At 34.9% G+C, this 15887-nt stretch overlaps 1 protein-coding gene across 5 annotated transcripts in view; it reads right to left on the bottom strand.

Moving 5' to 3' along the window:
• Positions 1 to 15887, bottom strand: part of dennd1b (DENN domain containing 1B) — a 122048-nt gene that overhangs the window by 23019 nt on the left and 83142 nt on the right. For all 5 annotated transcript variants that reach the window (XM_039668723.2, XM_039668721.2, XM_039668722.2 and 2 more), the window contains one exon: positions 95 to 196. In XM_039668723.2, coding sequence (XP_039524657.2) covers positions 95 to 196 — 102 coding nt within the window. The remainder of the gene's footprint in view (positions 1 to 94; positions 197 to 15887) is intronic.

Raw genomic sequence — 15887 nt, 5'->3', positions numbered from 1 at the left:
CTAAATTAACAAATCAAGAACACTACAAATGTGTTATGTAATTTATGTTTGAGGTTTAAAACTGTGAAAATTTCCTCCATCGTTTCCACTTTACCTGCTTGAAAAGTTGCAGGTTCACGGCCATCTCAAGGAAACTTCTCATGGTGCTGGAGCGGTGTGCCACAAAGCTCTTCTCGCAGAAGGTGATTGGCTCTCCCTGGGGACAAGAAAGCCAAATTTAATGACTATAGACAGTCCACTATTGGCTAAAACGCCTGCTAACTGTGCTGCTTCATCCGAGTCTCACAGACAGATGTTTTGTTTGACTGCACTCACTTGTTTACCATCATCACCCATTGCATTCAATTACATCATGTCACATGAACAGATTACAAAAAAAAGTTGCCAGAAGAGATCTAAGGCTTGTTGAGAGGAAACACTTTGCCCATATGTGTGAATTAGAAAGAGTTTTGGAAATGTTTTTGGCTTATAAGGTTGAAAACAACATTTTTCTATGCAAATCGTTCGGAAAACCATCTCTACACAAATTTGATTGCATTGTTATGGTGGCCGAGAGAGCTCAACGCACTGTAAATGCAGAAAAAACATTACAGCAAATTAAGAAAACAACTTCATCACTTTGACAACACAAGCGCTGCGTTTAACAACGCGTTTCTGTATTTGGTTGAGTTGTGAGTATTTTCAGCACATTTCTGTATTTGTTTGCGTTATAACTTTTGCAGCGCCTTTCTGTTTTTGTGTGTTTTGTTTTATTGTGTGTATTTGTTGTGTGTTTCTGTATTTGGTTGCATTGTGTCTATTTGCGGCACATTTCTGTATTTGGTTGCATTGTGAGTATTTGCTGTGCATTTCTGTATTTGGTTTCATTGTGAGTATTTGCGACATATTTCTGTATTTTGTTTTATTGTGTGTATTTGTTGTGCGTTTCTGTATTTGGTTGCATTGTGTGTATTTGCGGCACATTTCTGTATTTGGTTGCATTGTGTGTATTTGTGGCACATTTCTGCATTTGGTTTCATTGTGAGTATTTACAGCACATTTCTGTATTTGGTTTCATTGTGACTATTTGCAACACATTTCTGTATTTTTTTTCATTGTGTGTATTTGCGGCACATTTCTGTATTTGGTTGCATTGTGTGTATTTGCAGCACAATTCTGTATTTGGTTGCATTGTGTGTATTTGTGGCACATTTCTGTATTTGGTTTCATTGTGAGTATTTGAGACACATTTCTGTATTTGGTATCATTGTGTCTATTTGCAGCAAGTTTCTGTTTTTGGTTGCATTGTGTGTATTTGCAGCACATTTCTGTATTTGGTTTCATTGTGAGTGTTTGCGGCACATTTCTGTATTTGGTATCATTGTGTCTATTTGCAGCAAGTTTCTGTTTTTGGTTTCATTGTGTGTGTTTGAGGCCTATTTCTGTATTTGGTTTCAATGTGAATATTTGCTGTGTATTTGGTTTCATTGTGTGTATTTGCGGCACATTTCTGTATTTGGTTTCATTGTGAGTATTTGCACCACATTTATGTATTTGGTTCCATTGTGAGTATTTGCGACACATTTTCTGTATTTTGTTTCATTGTGTGTATTTGCAGCAAGACTCTTTTTTTTGTTCCATTGTGAGTATTTGCTGCGTATTTCTGTATTTGGTTTCGTTGGGAGTATTTGAGACACATTTCTGTATTTTGTTTCATTGTGTGTATTTGCTGTGCGTTTCTGTGTTTGGTTGCATTGTGTGTATTTGCGGCACATTTCTGTATTTGGTTGCATTGTGTGTATTTGTGGCACATTTCTGTATTTGGTTTCATTGTGAGTATTTGCTGTGCATTTCTGTATTTGGTTTCATTGTGAGTTTTTGTGTTTTTGCACCACATTTCTGTATTTGGTTCCATTTGTGAGTATTTGAGACACATTTCTGTATTTAGTATCATTGTGTGTATTTGCAGCAAGTCTCTGTTTTTGGTTTCATTGTGTGTGTTTGCGGCACATTTCTGTATTTTGTTACATTGTGAGTATTTGCTGTGAATTTCTGTATTTGGTTTCATTGTGAGTATTTACACCACATTTATGTATTTTGTTCCATTGTGAGTATTTGCTGTGCATTTCTATATTTGGTTCCATTGTGAGTATTTGCGGCACATTTTCAGTATTTTGTTTCATTTTGTGTATTTGCAGCAAGACTCTTTTTTTGTTCCATTGTGAGTATTTGCTGCGTATTTCTGTATTTGGTTTCGTTGTGAGTATTTGCAAAACATTTCTGTATTTTTTTCATTGTGTATATTTGCGGCACATTTCTGTATTTGGCTGCATTGTGTGTATTTGCGGCACATTTCTGTATTCAGTTTCATTGTGAATATTTACTGTGCGTTTCTGAATTTGGTGGCATTGTGTGTATTTGCTGCACATTTCTATATTTGGTTGCATTGTGTGTATTTGCTGTGCATTTCTGTATTTGGCTGCATTGTGTGTATTTGCGGCACATTTCTGTATTCAGTTTCATTGTGAATATTTACTGTGCGTTTCTGAATTTGGTGGCATTGTGTGTATTTGCTGCACATTTCTATATTTGGTTGCATTGTGTGTATTTGCTGTGCATTTCTGTATTTGGTTTCATTGTGAGTATTTGCTGTGCATTTCTGTATTTGGTTGCATTGTGTGTATTTGCGGCACATTTCTGTATTTTGCTCCATTGTGAGTATTTGCTGTGCATTTCTGTATTTGGTTTCATTGTGAGTATTTGAGACACATTTCTGTATTTTGTTTCATTGTGTGTATTTGCTGTGCTTTTCTGTATTTGACTGCGTTGTGTGTATTTGCGGCACATTTCTGTATTTTGTTTCATTGTTTTTATTTGCTGTGTGTTTCTGTATTTGGTTGCATTGTGTGTATTTGCGACACAATTCTGTATTTGGTTGCATTGTGTGTATTTGCTGTGCGTTTCTGTATTTGGTTGCATTGTGTGTATTTACGGCACATTTCTGTATTTTGTTTCATTGTGTGTATTTGCTGTGTGTTTCTATATTTGGTTTCGTTGTGAGTATTTGAGACACATTTCTGTATTTTGTTTCATTGTGTGTATTTGCTGTGCGTTTCTGTACTTGGTTGCATTGTGTGAATTTGCGGCACATTTCTGTATTTTGTTTCATTGTGTATATTTGCTGTGTGTTTCTGTATTTGGTTGCATTGTGTGTATTCGCGGCACATTTCTGTATTTGGTTTCACTGTGAGTATTTGCGGCACATTTCTGTATTTGGTTTCATTGTGAATATTTGCTGTGCATTTCTGTATTTGGTTTCATTGTGAGTATTTGCACCAAATATCTGTATTTGGTTTCATTGTGAGTATTTGAGACACATTTCTGTATTTTGTTTCATTGTGTGTATTTTCTGTGCTTTTCTGTATTTGGTTGCATTGTGTGTATTTGCGGCACATTTCTGTATTTTGTTTCATTGTTTTTATTTGCTGTGTGTTTCTGTTTTTGGTTGCATTGTGTGTATTTGCGGCACATTTCGTTATTTGGTTTCACTGTGAGTATTTGCGGCACATTTCTGTATTTGGTTTCATTGTGAATATTTGCTGTACGTTTCTGTATTTGATTTCATTGTGTGTATTTGAGACACATTTCTGTATTTTGTTTCATTGTGTGTATTTGCTGTGCTTTTCTGTATTTGGTTGCATTGTGTGTATTTGCGGCACATTTCTGTATTTTGTTTCATTGTGTGTATTTGCTGTGCATTTCTGTATTTGGTTGCATTGTGTGTATTTGCGGCACATTTCTGTATTTGATTGCATTGTGTGTATTTGCGGCAAATTTCTGTATTTTGTTCCATTGTGAGTATTTGCTGTGCATTTCTGTATTTGGTTTCATTGTGAGTATTTGAGAAACATTTCTGTATTTTGTTTCATTGTGTGTATTTGCTGTGCTTTTCTGTATTTGGTTGCATTGTGTGTATTTGCGGCACATTTCTGTATTTTGTTTCATTGTTTTTATTTGCTGTGTGTTTCTGTATTTGGTTGCATCGTGTGTATTTGCGGCACAATTCTGTATTTGGTTGCATTGTGTGTATTTGCTGTGCGTTTCTGTATTTGGTTGCATTGTGTGTATTTGCGGCACATTTCTGTATTTTGTTTCATTGTGTGTATTTGCTGTGTGTTTCTGTATTTGGTTTCGTTGTGAGTATTTGAGACACATTTCTGTATTTTGTTTCATTGTGTGTATTTGCTGTGTGTTTCTGTACTTGATTGCATTGTGTGTATTTGCGGCATATTTATGTATTTTGTTTCATTGTGTGTATTTGCTGTGTGTTTCTGTATTTGGTTGCATTGTGTGTATTTGCGGCACATTTATGTATTTTGTTTCATTGTGTGTATTTGCTGTGTGTTTCTGTATTTGGTTTCATTGTGAGTATTTGCGGCACATTTCTGTATTTGGTTTTATTGTGAATATTTGCTGTGCATTTCTGTATTTGATTGCATTGTGTGTATTTGCGGCACATTTCTGTATTTGGTTTCATTGTGTGTATTTGCTGTGCATTTCTGTATTTGGTTGCATTGCGTGTATTTGCGGCACATTTCTGTATTTTGTTCCATTGTGAATATTTGAGACACATTTCTGTATTTTGTTTCATTGTGTGTATTTGCTGTGCATTTCTGTATTTGGTTTCATTGTGAGTATTTGAGACACATTTCTGTATTTTGTTTCATTGTGTGTATTTGCTGTGCTTTTCTGTATTTGGTTGCATTGTGTGTATTTGCGTCACATTTCTGTATTTTGTTTCATTGTTTTTATTTGCGGCACAATTCTGTATTTGGTTGCATTGTGTGTATTTGCGGCACAATTCTGTATTTGGTTGCATTGTGTGTATTTGCTGTGCGTTTCCGTATTTGGTTGCATTGTGTGTATTTGCAGCACATTTCTGTATTTTGTTTCATTGTGTGTATCTGCTGTGTGTTTCTGTATTTTGTTTCGTTGTGAGTATTTGAGACACATTTCTGTATTTTGTTTCATTGTGTGTATTTGTTGTGCGTTTCTGTACTTGGTTGCATTGTGTGTATTTGCGGCACATTTCTGTATTTTGTTTCATTGTGTGTATTTGCTGTGTGTTTCTGTATTTGGTTTCATTGTGTGTATTTGCGGCACATTTCTGTATTTGGCTGCATTGTGTGTATTTGCGGCACAATTCTATATTTTGTTCCATTGTGAGTATTTGTGGCACATTTCTGTATTTTGTTCCATTGTGAGTATTTACACCACATTTCTGTATTTGGTTTCATTGTGAGTATTTGAGACACATTTCTGTATTTTGTTTCATTGTGTGTATTTGCTGTGCTTTTCTGTATTTGGTTGCATTGTGTGTATTTGCTGCACATTTCTGTATTTTGTTTCATTGTTTTTATTTGCTGTGTGTTTCTGTATTTGGTTGCATTGTGTGTATTTGCGGCACATTTCTGTATTTGGTTTCATTTTGAGTATTTGCGGCACATTTCTGTATTTTGTTTCATTGTGTGTATTTGTTGTGCTTTTCTGTACTTGGTTGCATTGTGTGTATTTGCGGCACATTTCTGTATTTTGTTTCATTGTGTGTATTTGCTGTGTGTTTCTGTATTTGGTTTCATTGTGTGTATTTGCGGCACATTTCTGTATTTGGCTGCATTGTGTGTATTTGCGGCACAATTCTATATTTTGTTCCATTGTGAGTATTTGTGGCACATTTCTGTATTTTGTTCCATTGTGAGTATTTACACCACATTTCTGTATTTGGTTTCGTTGTGAGTATTTGAGACACATTTCTGTATTTTGTTTCATTGTGTGTATTTGCCGTGCGTTTCTGTACTTGGTTGCATTGTGTGTATTTGCGGCACATTTCTGTATTTTGTTTTATTGTGTGTATTTATTGTGTGTTTCTGTATTTGGTTGCATTGTGTGTATTTGCGGCACATTTCTGTATTTGGTTTCATTTTGAGTATTTGCGGCACATTTCTGTATTTGGTTTCATTGTGAATATTTGCTGTGCATTTCTGTATTTCATTTCATTGTGTGTATTTGCAGCACATTCCTGTATTTGGTTCCATTGTGAGTATTTGAGACACATTTCTGTATTTAGTATCATTGTGTGTATTTGCAGCAAGTTTCTGTTTTTGGTTTCATTGTGTGTATTTGCGGCACTTTTCTGTATTTGGCTGCATTGTGTGTATTTGCGGCACATTTCTATATTTTGTTCCATTGTGAGTATTTGTGGCACATTTCTGTATTTTGTTCCATTGTGAGTATTTGCACCACATTTCTGTATTTGGTTTCATTGTGAGTATTTAAGACACATTTCTGTATTTTGTTTCATTGTGAGTATTTGCGGCACATTTCTGTATTTTGTTTCATTGTGTGTATTTGCTGTGTGTTTCTGTATTTGGTTTCATTGTCAGTATTTGCACCACATTTCTATATTTGGTTCCATTGTGAGTATTTGCGGCACATGTCTGTATTTAGTATCATTGTGTGTATTTGCAGCAAGTTTCTGTTTTTGGTTTCATTGTGTGTATTTGCGACACATTTCTGTATTTGGTTTCATTGTGTGTATTTGCGGCACATTTCTATAATTTGTTCCATTGTGAGTATTTGCTGTGCATTTCTGTATTTGGTTGCATTCTGTGTATTTGCTGCACATTTCTGTATTTGGGTGCATTGTGTGTATTTGCTGTGCATTTCTGTATTTGGTTTCATTGTGAGTATTTGTGGCACATTTCTGTATTTTGTTCCATTGTGAGTATTTGCTCTGCATTTCTGTATTTGGTTTCATTGTGAGTATTTGCACCACATTTCTGTATTTGGTTTCATTGTGAGTATTTGAGACACATTTCTGTATTTTGTTTCATTGTGTGTATTTGCTGTGCATTTCTGTATTTGGTTGCATTGTGTGTATTTGCAGCACATTTCTGTATTTGGTTGCATTGTAAGTATTTGCGACACATTCCCGTATTTTATTTCATTGTGTGTATTTGCTGTGCGTTTCTGTATTTGGTTGCATTGTGTGTATTTGCGGCACAATTCTGTATTTGGTTGCATTGTGTGTATTTGTGGCACATTTGTGTATTTGGTTTCACTGTGAGTATTTGCGGCACATTTCTGTATTTGGTTTCGTTGTGAGTATTTGCTGTGCGTTTCTGTATTTGGTTGCATTGTGTCTATTTGCAGCACATTTCTGTATTTTGTTCCATTGTGTGTATTTGCTGTCTGTTTCTGTATTTGGTTTCATTGTGTGTGTTTGTGGCACATTTCTGTATTTGGTATCATTGTGTGTATTTGCAGCAAGTTTCTGTTTTGGTTTCATTGTGTATTTTTGCGGCACATTTCTGTATTTGGTTTGAATGTGAATATTTGCTGTGTGTTTCTGTGTTTGGTTTCATTGTGTATTTGCGGCACAATTCTGTATTTGGTTGCATTGTGTGTATTTGCTGTGCGTTTCTGTATTTGGTTGCATTGTGTGTATTTGCGGCACATTTCTGTATTTTATTTCATTGTGTGTATTTGCTGTGTGTTTCTGTATTTGGTTGCATTGTGTGTATTTGCGGCACATTTCTGTATTTGGTTTCATTGTGAGTATTTGCGGCACATTTCTGTATTTGGTTTCATTGTGAATATTTGCTGTGCATTACTGTATTTGATTTCATTGTGTGTATTTGCGGCACATTTCTGTATTTGGTTTCATTGTGTGTATTTGCTGTGCATTTCTGTATTTGGTTGCATTGTGTGTATTTGCGGCACATTTCTGTATTTTGTTCCATTGTGAGTATTTGCTGTGCATTTCTGTATTTGGTTTCATTGTGAGTATTTGAGACACATTTCTATATTTTGTTTCATTGTGTGTATTTGCTGTGCTTTTCTGTATTTGGTTGCATAGTGTGTATTTGCGGCACATTTCTGTATTTTGTTTCATTGTTTTTATTTGCTGTGTGTTTCTGTATTTGGTTGCATCGTGTGTATTTGCGACACAATTCTGTATTTGGTTGCATTGTGTGTATTTGCTGTGCGTTTCTGTATTTGGTTGCATTGTGTGTATTTGCGGCACATTTCTGTATTTTATTTCATTGTGTGTATTTGCTGTGTGTTTCTGTATTTGGTTGCATTGTGTGTATTTGCGGCACATTTCTGTATTTGGTTTCATTGTGAGTATTTGCGGCACATTTCTGTATTTGGTTTCATTGTGAATATTTGCTGTGCATTACTGTATTTGATTTCATTGTGTGTATTTGCGGCACATTTCTGTATTTGGTTTCATTGTGTGTATTTGCTGTGCATTTCTGTATTTGGTTGCATTGTGTGTATTTGCGGCACATTTCTGTATTTTGTTTCATTGTGAGTATTTGCTGTGCATTTCTGTATTTGGTTTCATTGTGAGTATTTGAGACACATTTCTATATTTTGTTTCATTGTGTGTATTTGCTGTGCTTTTCTGTATTTGGTTGCATAGTGTGTATTTGCGGCACATTTCTGTATTTTGTTTCATTGTTTTTATTTGCTGTGTGTTTCTGTATTTGGTTGCATCGTGTGTATTTGCGACACAATTCTGTATTTGGTTGCATTGTGTGTATTTGCTGTGCGTTTCTGTATTTGGTTGCATTGTGTGTATTTGCGGCACATTTCTGTATTTTGTTTCATTGTGTGTATTTGCTGTGTGTTTCTGTATTTGGTTTCGTTGAAAGTATTTGAGACACATTTCTGTATTTTGTTTCATTGTGTGTATTTGCTGTGCGTTTCTGTACTTGGTTCCATTGTGTGTATTTGCGGCACATTTCTGTAATTCGTTTCATTGTGTGTATTTGCTGTGTGTTTCTGTATTTGGTTGCATTGTGTGTATTTGCGGCATATTTCTGTATTTGGTTTCATTGTGAGTATTTGTGGCACATTTCTGTATTTGGTTTCATTGTGAGTATTTGAGACACATTTCTGTATTTTGTTTCATTGTGTGTATTTGCGGCACATTTCTGTATTTGGTTTCATTGTGAATATTTGCAGCACATTTCTGTATTTGATTTTATTGTGTGTATTTGCAGCACATTTCTGTATTTGGTTTCATTGTGAGTATTTGCGGCACATTTCTGTATTTGGTTTCATTGTCAGTATTTGCACCACATTTCTATATTTGGTTCCATTGTGAGTATTTGAGACACATTTCTGTATTTAGTATCATTGTGTGTATTTGCAGCAAGTTTCTGTTTTTGGTTTCATTGTGTGTATTTGCGGCACATTTCTGTATTTGGTTTCATTGTGTGTATTTGCGGCACAATTCTATATTTTGTTCCATTGTGAGTATTTGCTGTGCATTTCTGTATTTGGTTGCATTCTGTGTATTTGCTGCACATTTCTGTATTTGGGTGCATTGTGTGTATTTGCTGTGCATTTCTGTATTTAGTTTCATTGTGAGTATTTGTGGCACATTTCTGTATTTTGTTCCATTGTGAGTATTTGCTGTGCATTTCTGTATTTGGTTTCATTGTGAGTATTTGCACCACATTTCTGTATTTGGTTTCATTGTGAGTATTTGCTGTGCATTTGTGTATTTGGTTGCATTGTGTGTATTTGCGGCACATTTCTGTATTTTGCTCCATTGTGAGTATTTGCTGTGCATTTCTGTATTTGGTTTCATTGTGAGTATTTGAGACACATTTCTGTATTTTGTTTCATTGTGTGTATTTGCTTTGCTTTTCTGTATTTGGTTGCATTGTGTGTATTTGCTGCACATTTCTATATTTGGTTGCATTGTGTGTATTTGCTGTGCATTTCTGTATTTGGTTGCATTCTGTGTATTTGCTGCACATTTCTGTATTTGGGTGCATTGTGTGTATTTGCTGTGCATTTCTGTATTTAGTTTCATTGTGAGTATTTGTGGCACATTTCTGTATTTTGTTCCATTGTGAGTATTTGCTGTGCATTTCTGTATTTGGTTTCATTGTGAGTATTTGCACCACATATCTGTATTTGGTTTCATTGTGAGTATTTGCTGTGCATTTCTGTATTTGGTTGCATTGTGTGTATTTGCGGCACATTTCTGTATTTTGCTCCATTGTGAGTATTTGCTGTGCATTTCTGTATTTGGTTTCATTGTGAGTATTTGAGACACATTTCTGTATTTTGTTTCATTGTGTGTATTTGCTTTGCTTTTCTGTATTTGGTTGCATTGTGTGTATTTGCTGCACATTTCTGTATTTGGTTTCATTGTGAGTATTTGCACCACATTTCTGTATTTGGTTTCATTGTGAGTATTTGCTGTGCATTTCTGTATTTGGTTGCATTGTGTGTATTTGCGGCACATTTCTGTATTTTGCTCCATTGTGAGTATTTGCTGTGCATTTCTGTATTTGGTTTCATTGTGTGTATTTGCTGTGCTTTTCTGTATTTGGTTGCATTGTGTGTATTTGCGGCACAATTCTGTATTTGGTTGCATTGTGTGTATTTGCTGTGCGTTTCTGTATTTGGTTGCATTGTGTGTATTTGCTGTGCGTTTCTGTATTTGGTTGCATTGTGTGTATTTGCGGCACATTTCTGTATTTTGTTTCATTGTGTGTATTTGCTGTGTGTTTCTGTATTTGGTTTCGTTGTGAGTATTTGAGACACATTTCTGTATTTTGTTTCATTGTGTGTTTTTGCTGTGCGTTTCTGTACTTGGTTGCATTGTGTGTATTTGCGGCACATTTATGTATTTTGTTTCATTGTGTGTATTTGCTGTGTGTTTCTGTATTTGGTTGCATTGTGTGTATTTGCAGCACATTTCTGTATTTGGTTTCATTGTGAATATTTGCTGTGCATTTCTGTATTTGATTGCATTGTGTGTATTTGCGGCACATTTCTGTATTTGGTTTCATTGTGTGTATTTGCTGTGCATTTCTGTATTTGGTTGCATTGCGTGTATTTGCGGCACATTTCTGTATTTTATTGCATTGTGTGTATTTGCGGCACATTTCTGTATTTTGTTCCATTGTGAGTATTTGCTGTGCATTTCTGTATTTTGTTTCATTGTGTGTATTTGCTGTGCTTTTCTGTATTTGGTTGCATTGTGTGTATTTGCGGCACAATTCTGTATTTTGTTTCATTGTTTTTATTTGCTGTGTGTTTCTGTATTTGGTTGCATTGTGTGTATTTGCGGCACAATTCTGTATTTTGTTTCATTGTGTGTATTTGCTGTGCGTTTCTGTATTTGATTTCATTGTGTGTATTTGCAGCACATTTCTGTATTTGGTTCCATTGTGAGTATTTGAGACACATTTCTGTATTTAGTATCATTGTGTGTATTTGCAGCAAGTTTCTGTTTTTGGTTTCATTGTGTGTATTTGCGGCACATTTCTGTATTTGGCTGCATTGTGTGTATTTGTGGCACATTTCTGTATTTTGTTCCATTGTGAGTATTTGCACCACATTTCTGTATTTGGTTTCATTGTGTGTATTTGCTGTGTGTTTCTGTATTTGGTTGCATTGTGTGTATTTGCGGCACATTTCTGCATTTTGTTTCATTTTGAGTATTTGAGACACATTTCTGTATTTTGTTTCATTGTGTGTATTTGCTGTGTGTTTCTGTATTTGGTTGCATTGTGTGTATTTGCAGCACATTTCTGTATTTGGTTTCATTGTGAATATTTGCTGTGCATTTCTGTATTTGATTGCATTGTGTGTATTTGCGGCACATTTCTGTATTTGGTTTCATTGTGTGTATTTGCTGTGCATTTCTGTATTTGGTTGCATTGCGTGTATTTGCGGCACATTTCTGTATTTTATTGCATTGTGTGTATTTGCGGCACATTTCTGTATTTTGTTCCATTGTGAGTATTTGCTGTGCATTTCTGTATTTTGTTTCATTGTGTGTATTTGCTGTGCTTTTCTGTATTTGGTTGCATTGTGTGTATTTGCGGCACAATTCTGTATTTGGTTGCATTGTGTGTATTTGCTGTGCGTTTCTGTATTTGGTTGCATTGTGTGTATTTGCGGCACATTTCTCTAATTTGTTTCATTGTGTGTATTTGCTGTGTGTTTCTGTATTTTGTTTCGTTGTGAGTATTTGAGACACATTTCTGTATTTTGTTTCATTGTGTGTATTTGCTGTGCGTTTCTGTATTTGGTTGCATTGTGTGTATTTGCGGCACATTTCTGTATTTAGTTCCATTGTGAGTATTTGAGACACATTTCTGTATCTAGTATCATTGTGTGTATTTGCAGCAAGTTTCTGTTTTTGGTTTCATTGTGTGTATTTGCGGCACATTTCTGTATTTGGCTGCATTGTGTGTATTTGCGGCACAATTCTATATTTTGTTCCATTGTGAGTATTTGTGGCACATTTCTATATTTGGTTTCATTGTTTTTATTTGCTGTGTGTTTCTGTATTTGGTTGCATTGTGTGTATTTGCGGCACATTTCTGTATTTTGTTTCATTGTGTATTTGCTGTGTGTTTCTGTATTTGGTTTCGTTGTGAGTATTTGAGACACATTTCTGTATTTTGTTTCATTGTGTGTATTTGCTGTGCATTTCTGTATTTGATTTCATTGTGTGTATTTGCAGCACATTTCTGTATTTGGTTCCATTGTGAGTATTTGAGACACATTTCTGTATTTAGTATCATTGTGTGTATTTGCAGCAAGTTTCTGTTTTTGGTTTCATTGTGTGTATTTGCGGCACTTTTCTGTATTTGGTTTCATTGTGTGTATTTGTGGAACAATTCTATATTTTGTTCCATTGTGAGTATTTGCTGTGCATTTCTGTATTTGGTTGCATTCTGTGTATTTGCTGCACATTTCTGTATTTGGGTGCATTGTGTGTATTTGCTGTGCATTTCTGTATTTAGTTTCATTGTGAGTATTTGTGGCACATTTCTGTATTTTGTTCCATTGTGAGTATTTGCTGTGTATTTCTGTATTTGGTTTCATTGTGAGTATTTGCTGCACATTTCTATATTTGGTTGCATTGTGTGTATTTGCTGTGCATTTCTGTATTTGGTTTCATTGTGAGTATTTGCACCACATTTCTGTATTTGGTTTCATTGTGAGTATTTGCTGTGCATTTCTGTATTTGGTTGCATTGTGTGTATTTGCGGCACATTTCTGTATTTTGCTCCATTGTGAGTATTTGCTGTGCATTTCTGTATTTGGTTTCATTGTGAGTATTTGAGACACATTTCTGTATTTTGTTTCATTGTGTGTATTTGCTTTGCTTTTCTGTATTTGGTTGCATTGTGTGTATTTGCTGCACATTTCTATATTTGGTTGCATTGTGTGTATTTGCTGTGCATTTCTGTATTTGGTTTCATTGTGAGTATTTGCACCACATTTCTGTATTTGGTTTCATTGTGAGTATTTGCTGTGCATTTCTGTATTTGGTTGCATTGTGTGTATTTGCGGCACATTTCTGTATTTTGCTCCATTGTGAGTATTTGCTGTGCATTTCTGTATTTGGTTTCATTGTGTGTATTTGCTGTGCTTTTCTGTATTTGGTTGCATTGTGTGTATTTGCGGCACAATTCTGTATTTGGTTGCATTGTGTGTATTTGCTGTGCGTTTCTGTATTTGGTTGCATTGTGTGTATTTGCGGCACATTTCTGTATTTTGTTTCATTGTGTGTATTTGCTGCACATTTCTATATTTGGTTTCATTGTGTGTATTTGCTGTGTGTTTCTGTATTTGGTTGCATTGTGTGTATTTGCGGCACATTTCTGTATTTTGTTTCATTGTGTGTATTTGCTGTGTGTTTCTGTATTTGGTTTCGTTGTGAGTATTTGAGACACATTTCTGTATTTTGTTTCATTGTGTGTATTTGCTGTGCATTTCTGTATTTGATTTCATTGTGTGTATTTGCGGCACATTTCTGTATTTGGCTGCATTGTGTGTATTTGCGGCACATTTCTATATTTTGTTCCATTGTGAGTATTTGTGGCACATTTCTGTATTTTGTTCCATTGTGAGTATTTGCACCACATTTCTGTATTTGGTTTCATTGTGAGTATTTGCGGCACATTTCTGTATTTTGTTTCATTGTGTGTATTTGCTGTGTGTTTCTGTATTTGGTTGCATTGTGTGTATTTGCGGCACATTTCTGTATTTTGTTTCATTTTGAGTATTTGAGACACATTTCTGTATTTTGTTTCATTGTGTGTATTTGCTGTGTGTTTCTGTATTTGGTTGCATTGTGTGTATTTGCAGCACATTTCTGTATTTGGTTTCATTGTGTGTATTTGCAGCACATTTCTGTATTTGGTTTCATTATGAATATTTGCTGTGCATTTCTGTATTTGGTTTCATTGTGTGTATTTGCTGCACATTTCTATATTTGGTTTCATTGTTTTTATTTGCTGTGTGTTTCTGTATTTGGTTGCATTGTGTGTATTTGCGGCACATTTCTGTATTTTGTTTCATTGTGTGTATTTGCTGTGCATTTCTGTATTTGATTTCATTGTGTGTATTTGCAGCACATTTCTGTTTTTGGTTTCATTGTGTGTATTTGCGGCACATTTCTGTATTTGGCTGCATTGTGTGTATTTGCGGCACATTTCTATATTTTGTTCCATTGTGAGTAGTTGTGGCACATTTCTGTATTTTGTTCCATTGTGAGTATTTGCACCACATTTCTGTATTTGGTTTCATTGTGAGTATTTGCGGCACATTTCTGTATTTTGTTTCATTGTGTGTATTTGCTGTGTGTTTCTGTATTTGGTTGCATTGTGTGTATTTGCGGCACATTTCTGTATTTTGTTTCATTTTGAGTATTTGAGACACATTGCTGTATTTTGTTTCATTGTGTGTATTTGCTGTGTGTTTCTGTATTTGGTTGCATTGTGTGTATTTGCAGCACATTTCTGTATTTGGTTTCATTGTGTGTATTTGCAGCACATTTCTGTATTTGGTTTCATTATGAATATTTGCTGTACGTTTCTGTATTTGATTGCATTGTGTGTATTTGCGGCACATTTCTGTATTTGGTTTCATTGTGTGTATTTGCTGTGCATTTCTGTATTTGGTTGCATTGCGTGTATTTGCGGTACATTTCTGTATTTTATTGCATTGTGTGTATTTGCGGCACATTTCTGTATTTTGTTCCATTGTGAGTATTTGCTGTGCATTTCTGTATTTTGTTTCATTGTGTGTATTTGCTGTGCTTTTCTGTATTTGGTTGCATTGTGTGTATTTGCGGCACAATTCTGTATTTTGTTTCATTGTTTTTATTTGCTGTGTGTTTCTGTATTTGGTTGCATTGTGTGTATTTGCGGCACAATTCTATATTTGGTTGCATTGTGTGTATTTGCTGTGCGTTTCTGTATTTGGTTGCATTGTGTGTATTTGCGGCACATTTCTCTAATTTGTTTCATTGTGTGTATTTGCTGTGTGTTTCTGTATTTTGTGTCGTTGTGAGTATTTGAGACACATTTCTGTATTTTGTTTCATTGTGTGTATTTGCTTTGCGTTTCTGTATTTGGTTGCATTGTGTGTATTTGCGGCACATTTCTGTATTTAGTTCCATTGTGAGTATTTGAGACACATTTCTGTATCTAGTATCATTGTGTGTATTTGCAGCAAGTTTTTGTTTTTGGTTTCATTGTGTGTATTTGCGGCACATTTCTGTATTTGGCTGCATTGTGTGTATTTGCGGCACAATTCTATATTTTGTTCCATTGTGAGTATTTGTGGCACATTTCTGTATTTTGTTCCATTGTGTTTATTTGCTGCACATTTCTATATTTGGTTTCATTGTTTTTATTTGCTGTGTGTTTCTGTATTTGGTTGCATTGTGTGTATTTGCGGCACATTTCTGTATTTTGTTTCATTGTATGTATTTGCTGTGTGTTTCTGTATTTGGTTTCGTTGTGAGTATTTGAGACACATTTCTGTATTTTGTTTCATTGTGTGTATTTGCT

Source organism: Pimephales promelas, chromosome 2 (assembly GCF_988280905.1).
Source record: "Pimephales promelas chromosome 2, fPimPro1.hap1.1, whole genome shotgun sequence".
Lineage (NCBI taxonomy): Eukaryota > Metazoa > Chordata > Actinopteri > Cypriniformes > Leuciscidae > Pimephales > Pimephales promelas.
This window is presented reverse-complemented; position numbering and strand designations above follow the sequence as displayed.